This window comes from Paroedura picta, chromosome 2 (genome assembly GCF_049243985.1).
Source record: "Paroedura picta isolate Pp20150507F chromosome 2, Ppicta_v3.0, whole genome shotgun sequence".
Classification (NCBI taxonomy): Eukaryota; Metazoa; Chordata; class Lepidosauria; order Squamata; family Gekkonidae; genus Paroedura; species Paroedura picta.
Window position 1 is genome coordinate 10,049,632 of NC_135370.1, and position 18,353 is coordinate 10,067,984.

Sequence of the window (18,353 nt, forward strand, 5' to 3'; positions counted from 1 at the left end):
CATGATAAAGTTTTATAAAATTGTGCATGAAGTGGAGAGAGCTGACAAGGAGAAATTTTTCTCCCTCTCCCAAAATACTAGAATTCGTGGGCATCCGATGAAGCAGTAGGTTCAGGATGGGCCAACAGGAAATACTACTTCACACGAGAGTGATTAAAATTGTGGAATTTGCTTTCAGACGATGTTGTGATGGGCACAGGAATAAACAGCTTTCAAAGGGGATTAGGTAGATTCATGGAGGACAGGTCTATCAGTGGCTACTAGCCATGGTGACTGAGAGGAACCTCCACATTCAGAGGCCCTAAACCATCTCAGAACTGGGAGGCAATGTCAGGGGAAGGTCTCGGCCTCTCTGCCTGTTGTTCGCCCTCCAGAGGAACTGGTTGGCCACTGGTTGAGAAAGTATGCTGGACTGGATGGACCCTCAGTGGTCTCATCCAGTAGGGCTGTTCTGATGTACTTACCTCCACCCCAAATGGGATAAAAGACTCAGGGATCTCCATTTCCAGTTACACCTGATGAAGGAGCTTTGATTCTTAAAAGCTTATTTTCCAAATATCTTGTTGGTCTCTGAGACCCAAAGCTCCCTGCAGGCCAAGACAGCCACCTTACGAAATGATTATTGTGGTTGGATTAAACTATGCATTGGGGTAATTGATGACTGAGTTTATCCACATTCCTTGTGAAGTCATGATTTCCTTTGCCATTAGCCTCACCTTTGATTTAAACTCATGCCTTAGAAAAGATGCCAGAGAGAACAAAACCGCAGCAAGCTGGGTTTTCAAAAAAAAACATCACCATCCATTTCTTTGTTGAAAATAAACAGTTTACCCATGATGCCCAACTACAACATAGCAATCTGATTTACCCCCTGTCCTCCTGCTCATGCCTGGACGCCCTCCTTTACTTCCTAGTTTGTGCCAACTGAAGTTTAAAAGACGATCTGCACTGGCAAATGATGATTACAATCATAGAATTCTAGAATTCTAGAGCTGGAATAATCTTTACAAGCCATCTAGACTGACCCTCCCTGCTCAACACAGGATCAGCCTAGAGCAGTGGTTCTCAACTGGGGTCGGGACCCCTTTGGGGGTCTAATGACCCTTTCACAGGGATCGCGGCAAGGCAAGCAGCTTGGCTGGGGGGGCACCATCTACACAACAGTGTTGCAGGGTAGATTAAGATAGATTGTTCATCTGTCTGGAGCAGCGGAAAAGAGCAAGATCGGCATGGTGGGACAAGAGGCAGAACTGAGCTGAGAAACCCCGGGGGGGGGGAAACAATTTATATACAATCATGAACAATGGATCTTCACGCCATTGGTCAGTTTCAGTTTAATTTCTGTGAAAGAACACCGGCATAATTTTATTGTTGGGAGTCACCAGAACATGAGGAAATGTATTAAAGTTTCGTGGCATTAGGAAGGTTGAGAACCACTGGGCTAGAGCATCCAGGATAAGAATCTGACTAGCCACTGCTTGAAGACCACCAGTGAGGGGGAGCTCCCCACCTCCTTTAAGCAGCCCATTCCACTGCTGAACTACTCTGACTGTGTAAAAAGATTCCCCTGATATCTGGCCAGTACTGTTCTTCATGTGGTTTAAAGCCATTACTGTGGGTAACAGCTGCTAACAGAAACAATCCCTGCCCTCCTCCAAATCACAGCCTTACAAATATTTCAAGAGAGCCATCATGTCCCCTCTCAACCTCCTTTCTCAAGGCTGAACATTCTCAAGTTCCCCAGCCTTTCCTTCTAGGGCTTGCTCATCCTCATTGCTCTCCTCTGCACCCTCTCAATTTTGTCTCCAAAAAACCCTTGTGCAGGGCTCAAACTTTGAACAAAAAAAAAAAATCCTTATTTTTAATGTGAGTTCAATAATCAATTCTTTTTTAAAGCTGAGTTTATTGGAAGTTGTAGAAAACATGTAGAAAAGAAGGAATATGTAAAATGGGCTATGTAGTAACAATAAAATTAATAATATAGCTGTAAAATGTGACATTACAAATGGAAATTTAAAATATCTGAGGTAAGAAATACGGAACCTGAGCCAGTTTGGGAGGATGGTAGAGAAAGTTAATAAATATTATATAATGATAAATAATATTGCCCTTTATAGATAATGCTTTGAGGATTATAATGAAGACGATGTTGGGGGGAAATTCTGTTCTTGTTTTATCCTGGGTGTAAACTGCACGGAGCTTTTATTCCAACCCCAGGTCGATTCAGTCCCTGCCCTCTACACAGAATGCAATTTCCGTTTGGATTTTGGGCAATTTAAATTTTCCTTCTGCAGCAAGAAGGATTGATCTGGAATGACCCTACCTTTATTGTGCAATATCTTAGAGTGCTTTTAATCCTGAATATATTATAAAATCGCATTGTTTTGAATCTGGGCTCTCCTCCGTGGTAGAGGACCCGTGATTGGCCACAGGTGGTCATGTGATGAATTTGACTTAAAGGAGAAGCCCCTAATTTCTCTCAACTTCTTTCCGTCCTGGATTTTTTCTCCCTTCTCTGCCTTTTTCAATCTTCTCCCCCTCCCCTCCAAGAAAAGAAAGAGGCTCCCTGCTTGGCTCCTCTCCCCGCCTCCCCTTCAAGAAAAGAAAGAAAGAGGCTTGTCTCTCCCCCCCCCTTCTGAACTACCCTAACCATGTGCAGAAGACTTTCCTGTTTCAATGGGGGGGGGGAGAGGAAGATCTGAGTTCAAAGCGATCTGAATTCAACAGGATTGACAATGGAATAAACAAAGTAAGTGCAGACTCTACCCTGGATAAGGTATGATGATATTTGATGTTTCTGATTTCCTATGTATCAACTTTTTCTTCCTTTCTGTCCCCTCTATGTCACTATCTTGTTGTCTTTTTCTAAATAAAACATTTAACAAGTCGGAAACTTGGTCCCCCTAACCCACAGACGGGGAATTCCGAGGCTAACGCAACATTCTGCCGATGAGAGCAAATAGATATTTTGAAACATTTCTGAACGGACTTGATTTCATTTCAACGGTGGGCATCCATCACACCGAAAGAGGACAAAGTCTTCCCCGGGAGTTGTTTGCCAAGCGCATTTGGCATTCTTCAGGATGATTTACACAAAGCGAAACCTAATTTATTGGCTTGCTGTTGTTATTTAAATGATATATAATTGAATAGCGATACAGTTTTTCAAATATCAGCCAGTCGCAAGAAGCAATTTTATGGAACACCAACATCGCTGTGAAAAGATGAATTGTCGTGAACTGGAAAACACTTTAAATGATCCAGAATGGTTGGGTGAAGATATCAGTGTTTAAGTGTGAGGCCCAATTGAGAAAAATGATGTGTCAGATTAAACAATTGGGGTGAAATATTCCGAAGTGGTGTGTTTTGCTCTCTGAATGCGCATATTTTGCCACAGATGAAAATAAATTAGGTCCTTAATTTTAATATATAATTTTCAGAAACCTGGACCATGCATAAACATGCACAACCAGGTTTCAATAATTATGAAGTAATCCTATTAAAGTCAGTGGGGCTGCTCTGGAATAAGCAGGTAATGGATTGCAGCCACAGAATCTAGCTAAGTGCAAATGCTGGAGAGTGCTACTGCTAGAGATGATAATGATATAAAGATCAAATAAACACCTGCCCTTTCTCATTTCTGCCAGGCATTTTATTGCACAAAGGTTCTTCAGGACAGCAGACTGCAACTAGGGTTGTGTGTTTTGGCGGCCGCTTTGGCCACCGAAGCGCACAACCCTAATTGCAACACAAAAAATGTTATGCTGTTGTAACCCTTTCTGTTGTAACCTGCGATCTGCAGGGCCTGCAAAACAGAGCTCTTCCACCAGGTCGATGGTTGAGGCTGGGGTTGGCAAGGTACATCTACTGCTCACCCCGAGCTTTTGGAGTGAATATCGTTGGGCCACCTTCTCCACCCCCCTTAGTAATAGGGGTAGGAAGGGGATTTTTCTGCCATGTTGGGATGGTTTTTAAATCTTTTAATGGGAGTTTTAATGGGGTTTTAAGACATTGTGACCTGCCACGAGCCGTTTAGGGAGTGGCGGGGAAATAAACCGAAAAATTAAATAATTAAATAATTAAATAATTAAATAGATAATAGGAAGGAGTTCAAATCAGTAAATGACAGCACCTTTACGGCTTGACAAGATGGGAGATTGCTTCAGAAGTGTAAAAAAACCCAACATTCCAAGCATTACATAGTTTCCAATATAACAATATTTGTGATCAAGCCCAGAACCTCACAACTAGATATCTAACAAAACCACAATGGCTATAAGCATAGCAACATGAATGGAAACAAAATCTTCAGTGTCCTTCCAAAAGGGAACTCAGAATCGACTCAGTCCTAGCAAACAATGCCCAGTAACACAGGAAAAAGAGAAAGCCCAAACTTGAACTTATAGAAGTGCACAGCAATGCTTCTTATCTGCTGTTTCAAGGGATTCAAGACAGATTACAACAGCAATCTAACCCCCGGCCTTCCTCCCAGGCAAGAAGCACATCCGCAATCTCTTTGAGGCCGCCCTGGGGGAAAGCCTCCTCCTCCCCGCCCTGCAGCAGCCCGGCCTTCCCAGCCCGGGAAGCCAACCCACGGCCTCAAAGAAGTCACAGGTGGGCTTCCTGGGCCGGGGGAAGGCCTCCTTCCCCCCTCCCCCTGCTTCCCCCCCGGTCCGGGAAGCACACCGGCGGCTTCTGATTGCCAGTTTGGTGTAGTGGTTAGGAGTGCGGATTTCTAATCTGGCATGCCAGGTTCGATTCTGCGCTCCCCCACATGCAACCAGCTGGGCGACCTTGGGCTTGTCACAGCACTGATAAAGCTGTTCTGACTGAGCAGGAATATCAGGGCTCTCTCAGCCTCACCCACCTCACAGGGTGTCTGTTGTGGGGAGAGGAAAGGGAAGGCGACTGTAAACTGCTTTGAGCCTCCTTTGGGTAGGGAAAAGTGGCATATAAGAACCAACTCTTCTTCTTCTTCTTCTTCTTCTTCTTCTTCTTCTTCTTCTTTGAGGCTTTTTGGTCAAAGACCCTGACTATTCTTATTTCAGCCAAATCACCTTTTTCAGTGGTCAAGCACAGTGGCTCCTTACTTTGCAATACTAATAGGTTCCAGAAATTGGACCAAGTTGAAATTGTCATAATCAGTATCTTTGACACAAGACAGATATATAATTTCAGAGGCCTCATAGGCATAAATCTCTGCCCTGGTTAAGTACATGTGACTGGAACGATATTGTCATAGTATACCTTCCTAGCCTGTTCCAAGGAAATAGAGATGCTGTATGAAGCTAACATTTTGCATGATTTTATTCAGATTTGGGGTTATTATTTGGACCTACCGGTATGTTTTTATTTTAATTTCATTTGAACAAAGACAAGTATTTCCCTATATTTCATAACATATTTGTTAAATATTGAGATACAGCACATTGGGCCCATAATTCAATTTTGAGGTTAAGTTTCTACTTCCTTCCTCCCCTCCTCCCTTCCTCCTTTCCAGAGAGCCAGCTTTGGTGTAGTGGTTAGGAGTGTGGACTTATAACCTGGTGACCCGGGTTTGATTCCCCACTTATCCACACACAGCCAGCTGGGTGACCTTGGGCTCACCACAGCACTAATAAAGCTGTTCTGACCAAGCAGGAATATCAGGGCTCTCTCAGCCTCACCCACCTCACAGGGTGTCTGTTGTGGGGAGAGTAAAGGGAAGGTGACTGTGAGCCACTTTGAGACTCCTTCGGGTGGAGAAAAGTGACATATAAGAACCAACTCTCCTTCCTTCCTTCCTCCCTTCCTTCCTTCCTCCCTTCTTTTTTTGAATTACTCATGTTTATGCAGCTTCTTTGATACATATGTATCAGAAGCTGTATATGCATGGAAAAACCACGTGTGGCCTCAAATGAAATGGTGACTGTGTGTGTTGAGTGTACTGAAGGGACTACATGCTCCTCAGAAGGCATTTGGTTGTGAAGCCCTCCCCTTCCCCCAATTTGCATGGATATAATACCTGAAGAGGGTGAACGCCATTGTTTAATTGTGGTGGGTTGCGACGAGGACGGTAGGCATTCCACACATAAACCGCCTCAAAGAACGGCCCGCAAATGAATAAATACAGTTCCTGCCACTGAGCTGCCACTGCTCAAGAGGAATTAATCCATCAGGTGCCGCTCGGTGTTTGTGATGTGACAAGATTTATTGCCCATAATCTATCACAAGGAAGAAAACGCGCCTGCCCTCCATCATCCTGATCTATATTAAACAGCTGTTTGCTGGCAGGTATATTAAGACAGCTAGTAATTAGTGTTGTCAAAAAGTATAAATAATCGCCTTCAGACACAGAACTTCAGGGAACATTTCAAGAGCTCTTGTGTTGTGGGGGGTTACTCATTAGGAGGCCAGTGCGCATGGGATCCGCACCAGTGCTAAAGCAGTGCTCTAGACTGGCCAATATTCTTGATCCTGACCAACATGCTGAAGCTCCGTAAAATGTCTCCTACAAGGCAGAAGTCCACTGTGTTTGTCTGTTGATTGTAACCCTAAGGAGAGCCCCTTATGGCCCATGGGATCTGAACGCTCCAGCTCTACTTAGGGTGGCTCTGAGAGTCACTTTACTGGCATCGTTTCATGGGTGAGAGGAGGGAACCTACCTGGTGACATCCAGACAGAGATGATATTTTGTGTCTTAAATATAATTTATTAAATTGTAGACTGTTCTTTGAGGTAGTTTGTGTGTAGAATTGCTCCTGCAGGAGAGCAGAACATAATAACTTCGGGAGGTGGTGGGTTTCCTTGGGAGGTGATGGGTTCTCCATCTTTGGAGATTTTTAAGCAGAGGCTGGAACGCCATCTGATGGAGAGGCTGATTCTGTGAAGGCTCAAGGGAGTGGCAGGTTACACCGTATGAGCGATAGGGTTGAGAGTGTCCTATACAGTGCAGGGGGGTGGACTAGATGATCCAGGAGATCCCTTCCAACTCCATGATTCTATGATTCTATTAATTACATGCACTATATCAGGGGGAATGGGGAAGCCAATGGACGGCACAGAATGCTTGACTAAAGTGGTGTCAGGAACCAAGCGGTTGAGACCCAGCAGATTCACACAACAAATATCACTCTCGGGTTTCTGGATGAAGCTTTAAGTAGAACTCTTTATTTTGGGGAAGTAGGACATAGATCAGCAATTCGCAAACAGCTCATAGACAGGAATCTTGACAGAGCCGTTAGGGAAGGGGGTTACATGGCTTATATACCTTGGAGGGGGAAAGGGGGCACAGGGGCTGCTTTTGGCAGGAACACCGATTCACACAGAAAGGGCCATACAGTTTCTTCTGATCTAAAAGGTGCCAAAACAGCCCATCTGGTCATCTGGTATTTAGTCTGAGCTCCCAGCAAGGCCATCCTTGCGAGAGGTGATAAGGGAGGGAACACGGGAGGATGCTTTGAAATGCAAGAGGGAGATGGGAGAGGCACTTTCAAGCGGGCTCAGGAAGGTGCCACAGCTTCATGGGAGATCCAGGAGCACAAAGGAAAAAGCCAAACATCAAAAAGGACAAAAACTATATGTCAGGGGTTCATGACAAGTGGCACACTTAAAAGAAAGGTGCAAGCAGGTGCCATTTTTTCCAAGCTGTCTTTGAATTTGTGTTGCACCCAAGAAGGCTGGGGGGAGGGGGGGCATGAGCCATACACCATATGGAAAAGAGGAGCACTTGAGCACCTTTCCCAAGGGAGGGGGAGGGAGGATGGTGATGAGGATGGCTTATTGTGCATGTTCAGATTTTTTATTTTAAGGGGCTAGGCAGGATCCAGAAACACCAACTCTCCTCATGGAAGTGTAAAATGCAAACTGCACATGGACTCCCAGAGGCCCTGGAGAAACCCAGCAACGTAGAATGCCAGGTGCAAAATCAGGGTCATAATCCAGAAGTCAATGCGGCGGGAACACGCAAGCAAATAATAACGGCAGAAACAGAGTTAATCACTCACTGTCTAAAGGCGCATGGGCCCATGAGCTTCATTGGAGTTATAGATTGGGAGAGGGATCTTTAAGACAGAAAACCAATGGCAGAACAAGAAAAGGAGGGGCTATAAGGCCCCAGACACAAGGTTAGCAGATAATGCAGATAAATGACTGGTGTCATCGGGAAAGGTTTGAGTTTCTGAAACATGGATTACGCTACTGTGATGAGATTTTTCTATCGGGTCATGGTTTGTACCTCATGTTGGTGTGGAAAATGTCTTTGTGAAGAGGACCATGCAGACCTGGTGAGGAGGGCTTTAAATTAAGTTCAATGAGGGAGCAAGATGTATATCCAAAGCCTAGTTCAATGGCGATCACTGTAGAAGAGGACACTACAAGGGGGAGGAGTAGCACTCTATGTTAAGAATATATATACTTGTGAGGAAACGCATGTGTCTGAGCATGAGAATTCAGCTGAGAGTCTTTGGGTAAAAATAAAAGGAGTAGGAAATAACAGTCGTATTATAGTGGCGGTCTGCTATAGACCACCAGGCCAGGCGGAAGCCTTGGATGAGATGCTCCTAGACCAGAACACAAAATTCTCAGGGAAACAGGACCTAATGGTCATGGGAGATTCCAATTACCCAGATATCTGTTGGAAGACCAGCACTGCTAAAAATGAAAAGATCAATAAATTCTTGACTTGTCTTACTGGCAAATTCATTTCCCAGAAAGTGGAAGTCTCAGGGAGTGGGACTGGAGGGGGCTTTCCTGCCTGCCTGGCAGCCCAATGCTACCAACAGCAGACCTCTGGCCTTTGGGGCAAGTTCTCTCACCCGGTTCAGGGACACGGTGGTCTGGCTGTTTCCTGTCCTTGCTCTGCTCTGGGCTGGGTGCACAGCAGCCATTTCTGGGCCTGTCACAAGGTTCAGCAGTATGGCTGGTGCCTGAAAGGACGGGGATGCAGTGGCTGTGGCTGTGACTGTGACTGTCTTGAGGCCCGGTGTCACAGTTGCATCCTCTGAGGCTGGGTATGCAGCTGTTGGTGTCGGGGGTTCCAGCAATGCTGCCTCAGCCACCACCCTCACCTCTACCCTGGTTGGGGCCAGGATTGCAGCAGCTGTGGCAGCTTGCTGTTCTCCACTCAGGGCTTGGAGCCTGGCAGGCCTCTCCCCTGCCCCTGAGCAGGGCTTGGCAGGCTTTGCCTCGTGGTCCCTCAGTACCAGTCAGCATCCCAGACATCCTGGGCACCGCCCACGGGCCCCAGGAGGGCAGGGCCTCCAGGAACACCCAGACAGATAGAAAAGAAATACATTAAACAAGTAGGAGAAGACAGCCAGATTTTGAAGAACAGAATCAGAAGTAAATGAATAATTCCTCTTTCCCTCTCCCAGTTCTCCCAACAGTTTATAAGCCTATCATCCCATTGCATGAAATAAAACAAGACAGTGTTTTATTTGTACTAAAATATAAGAGCATTAATCTGAATATGATTAACCCCTTACCCAGTAAGGCCAGTATTGAATACAACTTCTCCAGCAGCGGACAGGTGGCCGAAGGAGAAGCCCTTCATCTTAGTTCCATCTTCCAGCACCAAATTGGCAGTCTGCGCCTAAAGAAAAACATTTATAAGTGTGTGCAATGCCTTCGACCTAATACCGTTTTCTGTCATCGAGATTCAGACCCAGAATTGGGGTTGGCATTAGTTGCCTACTTTGGAAGAACATATATTCAGGTACAAGGATGAGAATGAGAGGTGGGCACTGGGGAAGAAATATCATTATTGTAATTCAAGAAAGGGAAGGTGTATTGGTTTTAAGCATTCTCAGAGATATTGTTGTCATATTGCGGAAATACGTAGCTTTCTGTTTCCATTTACATTACGATGGGATGTTTCTCATGCACTGAAAATGGCAAAGTTCCTTGAGCAGAAAAAGACACTGTGAAAAAAGTTTCACCACTCCTGTAAATATTAAGTTAAAACACACCTTCCCATTTTTCATATACATTATTATGGAATATCTCCCTATTGGTTACTGCTAAGAAGTGATAATAAACCTTCCTAAATTGTTAAAGAATAAACTAACCTAGTGTGTTAAGATCTGACCCCCTAACATAAACCATTTTGAGGCTATTGAATTAGAATGTTTCAGTGTTTATGGAATTAATATATGAATTTATATTTTTACTGATAATTGATTCATGTTGTTACCCACCCTGAGTCTTCAGGAAGGACACAATATAAAAATAAAGATTTATTTAAACACCAATACTGCAGTGTAAAAGCATCACTCCATGAGACACAGAAGAACAATTTCAGCAAAAGAATAGCAAAGAAATTCTCGGACATTTATCACTCTTAAAGGAACACACCAGTCCACAGTCCATAATTTCACAACAATAAAAGAATAAAACACAATAAGACCGCATAAAACTTCCCTTATTATAACCAACTAGTACTATTACTACTAAGACAGCAGGCAAAAAATACACTAAATGTCTCACCCCCTCATCCAGCCAGGAGCCAACCTTCCTACTGTTCTGCCAGTGGAAGTGAGGTACCAGATCAGATGTTACCATAGGGGAATCCTTAGACTGAATATCAGGACCCCGCCCTGGCCTCAACCATATGCCTGGCAGAAGAGCTCTGTCTTGCAGACCCTGCGGAAAGCTGACAATCCTGACAGGGCCCTTAGCTCTTCCGGGAGCTCATTCCACCAAGTTGGGGCCAGGACCAAAAAGGCCCTGGCCCGGCTCGAGGCCAGGCGAGGATCCCGAGGGCCCAGGACTACCAGTAGGTTCATACCCACAGAGTAAAGAGCCCTGCAGGGGGTATAAGCGAACAAGCGGTCGCACAGGTAAGTAGGATCCAGACTGCCTATAGCCTTGAAGGTCAATACCAAAACCTTGAACTTGACCCAGAAACAGACTGATAACCAATACAGATATCAGAGCACCAGCTGAATATGGGCCCTTCATGGGGTTCTGGTGAGGAAACCTATCAGCCGTGTTTTGTACCAGCTGCAACTACTGGATCAAAGACAAGGGCAGGCGCGTGTAGAGTGAGTTACAGAAGTCTAGTCTGGAAATGATCCTTGCGTGGATCACTCTGGCCAAGTGGTCCGAGGACAGGTAGGGCGTTAGTAGCCTGGTTTGGTGAAGATGGAAAAATGCCATCAGGGCTAGTTTCATGACCTACCCTTCATCAGATTCTCATTAAGCACTTTCCATGGGGCTTCTCCTGGTACAAAACAAAGCAGTCCAATACAGGGGCTGGATGTAGAGCTGAAAGAACCACACCTATTTAAATGCATGGTTGTTTACCTTGATGGTATTTTGATTTATTCTGAGACACATGACGAGTCTGTAGCTCTAGTGCACACTATGTAACAGAGAAAATGAGAAGGCACAAAATGTATGTCAAATTGTCGATGTAGGGATTCCATAGTGACAAACAAGATTTTCTAGGAGACAGAGTCTCAGCCTGGGGCTGGAGATGGAACCCACAAAGTTTCAGTCTGCAGACAGTTGTAGTCATTAGCATCTGCAAATTTCTACAGAGATTTCATTACCTTGTGCACCCAAATAACTTTTCCCCTAATGGGAAAAAGTTTAATACGAAGGGCAAAGGAGCAAGCACTAAGGCTCCCAGCCATCAACTGACTTGGACAGCAGAATGACAGAGTGCATTTGAGGAGCTCAGATACTGCTTCATTAATGAATATGTGTTAAAACATGCAGACCCCACAGCCAATTTATGCTCCGAGTGGATGCAAGTGATATCACAGTTGGTGCCATTCTATGCAGCGAGGAGATGGCAACAAGCTGCAACCATGCGCCTATTTCTCATGGAAATGAATCAAAACTGAACAAAATTGGGCTGTGTGGGAGAAGGAAGCCGCAGGGATAAAACACACACTGAGCACTTGGAGGTACCTCTTGGAATGTACCGAGGTGCCTTTTGAGATGTGGACCATTCATAAAAACCTGGACGTTCTAAAAACCAAGCAAGTTCACTGGACTGAGTTCTTCTCTCAGTTTCACTGTATTAATCACCTCCTGGGCAAGAGGAACTTTCTGAACGATGCCCTGTCTAGGTTACTGCAGCATAACAGTAAAACAGGGGAGGTTCATGACTGTGCATTTTCTCAACAGCAATTGGGAATGGCAACAGTGACCTGCAGCCAAACCAGACAAGTGGCCCAAAGTCAGGATCCACAAAATCAGCTGCCGCCTCAGCAAGGGTGGGGTGCGCCTGCCTTCCCATGGCTCAAGCCAGATCATTGGATGACAGGGGGTTTAAAGCAGGGGTAGTCAACCTGTGGTCCTCCAGATGTTCATGGACTGCAAATGCTGGCAGGGGTTCATGAGAATTGTAGTCCATGCACATCTGGAGGACCACAGGTTGACTACCCCTGGTTTAAAGAACGAAAACAGATGTTTCAGGGAAAGGACTGACTGTATTAATGGTGGGAGCAAGTGTACGGGGGGAGCAAGTGTAAGGCTAGGAAGGGTGTTTTACAAATGTGCCACAATACCAAAGCAGCACTTTGGATTTGTTAAAACATTGCATAACATCCACAGGCTGTTCTGGTGCCCAGGCCTGCAGAGGCGTGGAGAAGAAGAAGAAGAAGAAGAAGAAGAAGAAGAAGAAGAAGAAGAAGAAGAAGAAGAAGAAGAAGAAGAAGAGTTGGTTCTTATATGCCGCTTTTCTCTACCCGAAGGAGCCTCAAAGTGGCTTAGAGTCGCCTTCCCTTTCCTCTCCCCACAACAGACATCCCGTGAGGGAGAGGCCAGGCTCCCCTAAGAGGCTCCCCTAAGTCTCCAAGCACAACACAGCCCCCTGTTTGCAAGTTCCCTTTATTTTCGGCCGAAAATCGCGCCCGTGCGGGGGGGGGGATTTTTTTTTCACTCGGGGGAGCGTGGTAATGATGACTCGCCAACTCACACGCCAGCTAGATGGGTCTCTACGTTAGGAAGAATCAAGGCATATTCATTGCAATGTGTGTGTGTGTGTGTGTGTTTTTTTTTTTAAACCTGTGCTTAAAGGGAAAGGGGCTTTTCTGGAGCATGATAACAACCGCCCATTGGCTGTTCGTTTGATTGACGGCCAGGGGCGTGACCAAGCATAGAAAAAATCGCTTCCTTTCTAGCAATTTTTGTGAGACCGGAAACCTGTGGGAAACGAATGAAATGCTACTGGATTCCACTACAAAGGCAGGTATGCGTAACGCCGAGATTGGACTTTTTAAAATAACGTTTCCACTTTGTGGAACCAATTGGCAACATTGGTCCCTGTGCGGAAACACCCAAGATTTTGGGCTGTATTAAAAGTGGTAGAGCGTCCAGATCATACGAGGTGATGTTACCATTTTACTCCACTCTGATAAGACCTCACTTTGAGTACGGTGCTCAGCATTGGTCACCACAACTGAATAAAGAGGTAGAGAAACTGGACTGTGTCCAGAGGAGGGCTACGAAGATGGTGAGAGGTGTGGAGACCAAGTCGTGTGAGGAAAGGCTGAGGGAGCTTGGTCTTTTTAGCCTGGAGAGGTGAGACTAAGAGGTGATATGATAACCATCTTCAAATACTTGATGGAGCAGAGTTGTTTTCTGTTGCCTCAGAGAGTTGGACCAGAACCAATGGGTTGAAATTACTTTGAAAGAATTTTCAGCTAAACGTCCAGAAGAAGTTCCTGACAGTTAGAGCGGTTCCTCAGTGGAACAGGTTTCCTCAGGAGGTGGTAAGCCGGAGTATATTTTGAGAGAGGCATATATTTCCGTGTTCTTGATTTATCGCAATCATTATTTAAGAACAGTTTTGTTTCTGCTGCACAACTAAAGCAATTATTTGGACTCAAATTGCAAGAGTGGGCATTATCACCCATCCCTCAACAGGGCGGCTGCTATTTCCCTAATGCAAAAATGAAAAAGATAAAAAGAAAAGAAAAAAATGATTTACAAGCTATTATAAAAGGCCACTCGGGCTAATCAACTCCCTGTCTGAGAGATTTCAGTCTGAAATTGAATTAAAGAGGCCTTCATCCATCTTCAAGTAGCAAAAGATTCCGGTGGGCAGTCACGTTGGGCTGATGCAGCAGAACAAAGTTCATGTCCAGGGGCACTTTTAAGACCAACAAAGTTTTATTCAACAGAATTAGAGTCCAGTGGCACCTTTAAGACCAACAAAGATTGATTCAAGGCGTGAGCTTTCGAGTGCAAGCACTCGAAAGCTCACACCTTGAATCAATCTTTGTTGGTCTTAAAGGTGCTTTTGGACTCTATTTTTGTCGTACTACTTCAGACCAGCACGGTGACCCGCTTGAATCTAAAGTTTTATTCAAGGTATATGCGTGCAGGCACAGTATCCAAAGACGTACGCTTATACACAAAAGTGTATACCTCAAATAGAATTCTGTTGGTCTTACAGGTGCCACAGGACTCAAACTTTGTTTTGGAGAATCCAGTTTGAGAAATCAGGGTTCCTTCTGCTCTACACACCTTTCTTGACAGACTAGGTAATAGGCACTGCCATATCCACAGTCAGAGTAGTTCAGCAGTGGAATAGGCTGCCTAAGGAGGTGGTGAGCTCCCCCTCACTGGCAGTCTTCAAGCAAAGGTTGGATACACAATTTTCTTGGATGCTTTAGGATGCTTTGGGCTGATCCTGCATAGAGCAGGGGGTTGGACTAGATGGCCTGAATGGCCCCTTCCAACTCTATGATTCTATGATGCTGGGTTTTTGCTGAACTGTTGCTAACTACATGTCTAGCTGAGAGACAGAGACAGAGAGACTGAATTGTGGCTTCCAAGAAAAAGCAATGTGGAGACAAAGAAGGACACTTAGCAGGAGAGAAGGTCTTAACTTCACTATCCTATCTAAGCCTTTTCTTGCTGCCCTCTGCAGTGTCTTCTTCTCTTCTTCTTTGTACACATTGCCTATTCCAACACATTGCCTATTCCTTGAGTCAACCAGCACTGAGTTGAGTATTTTATCCAGGCTGAATCACCCCTCTCAGGAGAAACATAGGACAACCCTGTTCAGCTTCTGAGATCTCATAAGATTGGCCTAGCTTAGTTCATCCAGGTCAGGGGTCACGCAGAAATTTTTGTTGCTGTTAATTCGAGAGTTGCCAAACCGCAGGTAAGGTCAGTTCCCCTGGAGAAAATGGCTGCTTTGGAGAGGGGACTGCAGTGAGCCAACCTGGCCATTTAGGCCTGGTCACCTGGAGAGGGGAAGTGCTGGGCTGGCAGTGCTCCTCTCCTTCAGCCATCATAGACTAGGGGTGTGCGAGCCGGCTGCTGAAACAGCCATTCCCACCCATAGCAGCCAGCACTGTGCCATGGGGGGGAGAGGCACGGGCCCGGGCACACCGGTCGACGCATGCACGCAGGCGCAGAGCACCCGTGCCTCTCCCCCACACACATACACCGTGGTGCTGGCTGCTATGGGTGGGAACGGCCACTTCGGTGGCCAAATCACACAACCCTAACACAGACCATTTGGATGCCCCTGAGGTTCTGACTTTTTTGTTATTATTATAGGTACATGTATTATCTGCCCTGTCTTGCAGGTCACAGTATGAGTAAAAACATACACATTTTTAATAAAATATACAGATTTAAAATTATAAACAGCTTGGTGTAGTGGTTGGGAATACGGATTTCTAATCTGGCAAGCCAAGTTTGATTCCTCGCTCCTCCACATGCAGCCAGCTGGGTGACCTTGGGCTCGCCACAGCACTGATAAAGCTGTTCTGACTGAACAATGATATCAGGGCTCTCTCAGCTTCACCCACCCCACAGGGTGTCTGGTGTGGAGAGAGGAAAGGGAAGGCGAATGTAAGCCGCTTTGAGACTCCTTCGGGTAGAGAAAAACGGCATATAAGAACCAACTCTTCTTCTTCTTCAGTAATCTCAGGGCTCTCTCAGCCTCACCTGCCTCACAGGGTGTCTGTTGTGGGGAGAGGAAAGGGAAGGTGATTATAAGCTGCTTTGAGACTCCTTCCGGTATATAAGGCATATAAGAACCAACTCTTCTTCTTCTAATTATTTGCCCACTCTTCTATCATGGGAAAGAGGGGGATCATAAAGATCGCTTTCTGACTTAGTGGATTCTGACTGGGAGGCCAACTGGTCAGATGTTTTTTAGGCCTCAACTGTAGGCCTTATGAAATAGCTTTGTCTTACAAGCTCTGTGGAATTTTTGGAGACTCCTCAGGGCTCTCATTTCAGTTGGCAGCAGATTCAACCAAGCCAGAGAATCCAATCTGTTCTTTTTGGGGCCAGAGATTTTGAGCATGTTCTGCTGGCTAGATCTTATAGCTTTCTGGGGGACGTAGTGGGAATGGATAGGTACAATGATCCCAAATCATTTAGGTGAGTGTCAAAATCATGTTATCAGCTTTTGCCATGTATTCTGGGACCTGGCTTTTGAGGCTTATGTGGCCTTTGATCCCTAATACACTTCATCCCTTTGTCATTGATCATTGTAGGCGTGAAAGTAGCTAGCTAGCCTAGAGCTTTATGGCCTCCTTGTGTTTTGAAGCTGTGGGAACAACTATCTTTTCCACAGCCTTCGAAGACTATCAGATGATTCCAGACAGGGACCGCCTGTTTCATCAATAAAGTGCCTTCATGCCTGAAACCATTGCAAAAGGTGTAGTTAGGGTAAATAAGATAGTAGAGAGGTTAGAACCTTTAGTCTTAGCAAATAAGTCCATGATTTTCAGTTTGCTAACTTTGCAATAAAGAGATTTTATTTCAATGAGGTCTGTTTATTGGGAGTAATCAATGGGACTCTCATAGTGAGAACTAAAACTTTGAACCTGATCAAGTCTTTAGTCTGGAGCCAGTGCAGCTAGCCGAAGACAGGTCATATATGGGCCCTCCTTCAGTTTCACAGCTCAAAGTCTCTCCACTCCAAAAATTCCTCCCTCACCAGGCAGGTGAGAACAAATATGGCTGCCACCTGTGACAGCATGGACACTATAGATAGGCTTATGGAGAACAATTACCTCATCTGGAAGGAATGAATAAAGACAAGTCTGCTTGAAGCTGGAATATACGATGTATTCCAGAAATCTCACTAAGCAATGTGATCACAAGGACTGTTTGTTAAAGTGGCACAGACGGTTGGGTCACAGAGATAATTATGCAATTAGCCAACTTGAAAGCCAGAATTTAACTAAATGCATGCAAATAAGCAAATGTGTTGCTGAAGACAATGTGTGTGCTGTATGAAAGTGAAAGGGACACAATCCAGCTTTAAAAACCAAGAAAGCACAAGCCAGACATGGCACCCTCCAGAACTGATATTTGAGGTCCAATGAAGACAGCAACTCCTAGTGGAAACAGATATATTCTGAACTGAAAATTCAATGTATCTTACCTAATTAAAAAGGAAAGTCAAATGCTGGAAAAATTTAAAGCATATGTGGCAACTTTCAGTAACAGATTTAAAGGAAAGCCATTAGCAATTATTACAGATAATGGAGGCAAATATGTAGGGCATGAAATAAATAGCGGCCGCGAATTAGCGCGGCCGCCGTTGACGCGGCGGTGAGCGCCCCGGATCGGCGCGGACCCGGCTGCGTCAGCAGCCGCGCCGCGGCGCGCCAGGAGAGGGGCGGGGCTGCAGGCCTTAAAAAGGCCGTGCGCTCGCAGCCCGCCCTCTTCCCCGTCGACCTCGCGCCCGGACAGCCTGCTGTTCGGGGCGCGCTCAGGTAGGACAGGCCCAGCGGCAAACGGCGCTTCGGGCGCTTGCCTTCTTGCTGGGCCGGGGAAGACAGGGGCCTCGCTCGCCGGGACAACTTAAAAAAAAAAAAAAGAAAAGAAAAGAAAGGAAACAAACAGCGGCGTCCCGGCGAGGGAGGTTTTTTCAGGTCGGGGGGGCAAGAGGGGCGGCGCGATGCCTCGCCGCCCGAAGTCGGCCGCTACAGCGGCAGGGGGGTCCGGCCACGCGGGCGGGGGAGCCGAGTCCGGCGGAGCCCCGGCCGCTGGGGACGGGCGTGTCGGCGGGCCTGGCCCTGCCGCTCCCGAGGGACGGGAGGCGGCGGGCGGGCCTGCTCGGTCTGCGGCGGCGGCGCGGCCGCGAAGGAGCTGCCGCGGCCCGGCCCGGACGTCTTCTTCGCCCGGCAGGGGAGGCAGGCCCCGGAGGGGCGGGGGCGAGGCACGTGCGGCCCGGGCCTCGCCCGGCGCCAGCCGGGCGGGGTCAGGGGCCTCCGGGGCCGGATCCGAGCGGCGCCTCGGGCCGGGTGGCCGGAGGAGCGGGCGAGCGCGGGGGCGGTCCGGGTCTCGGGGCCGGTCCCCGCGCAGCCCGCAGCGTTTGCGGTCCCCGTCCCCTGGGGCTTCCAGGTCCGGGGGCGGAGCCAGGAAAAGGGCCTGTGCGTTGC

General features: G+C 46.5%; 1 protein-coding gene across 1 annotated transcript in view; it reads right to left on the bottom strand.

The window, feature by feature from the left end:
• The window catches only part of CPS1 (carbamoyl-phosphate synthase 1), a 199,818-nt gene that overhangs the window by 138,590 nt on the left and 42,875 nt on the right, over window positions 1-18,353 (bottom strand). Inside the window, 2 exon segments of the mRNA XM_077324194.1 lie at window positions 8,796-9,054; window positions 9,465-9,571. Coding sequence (XP_077180309.1) covers window positions 8,796-9,054; window positions 9,465-9,571 — 366 coding nt within the window.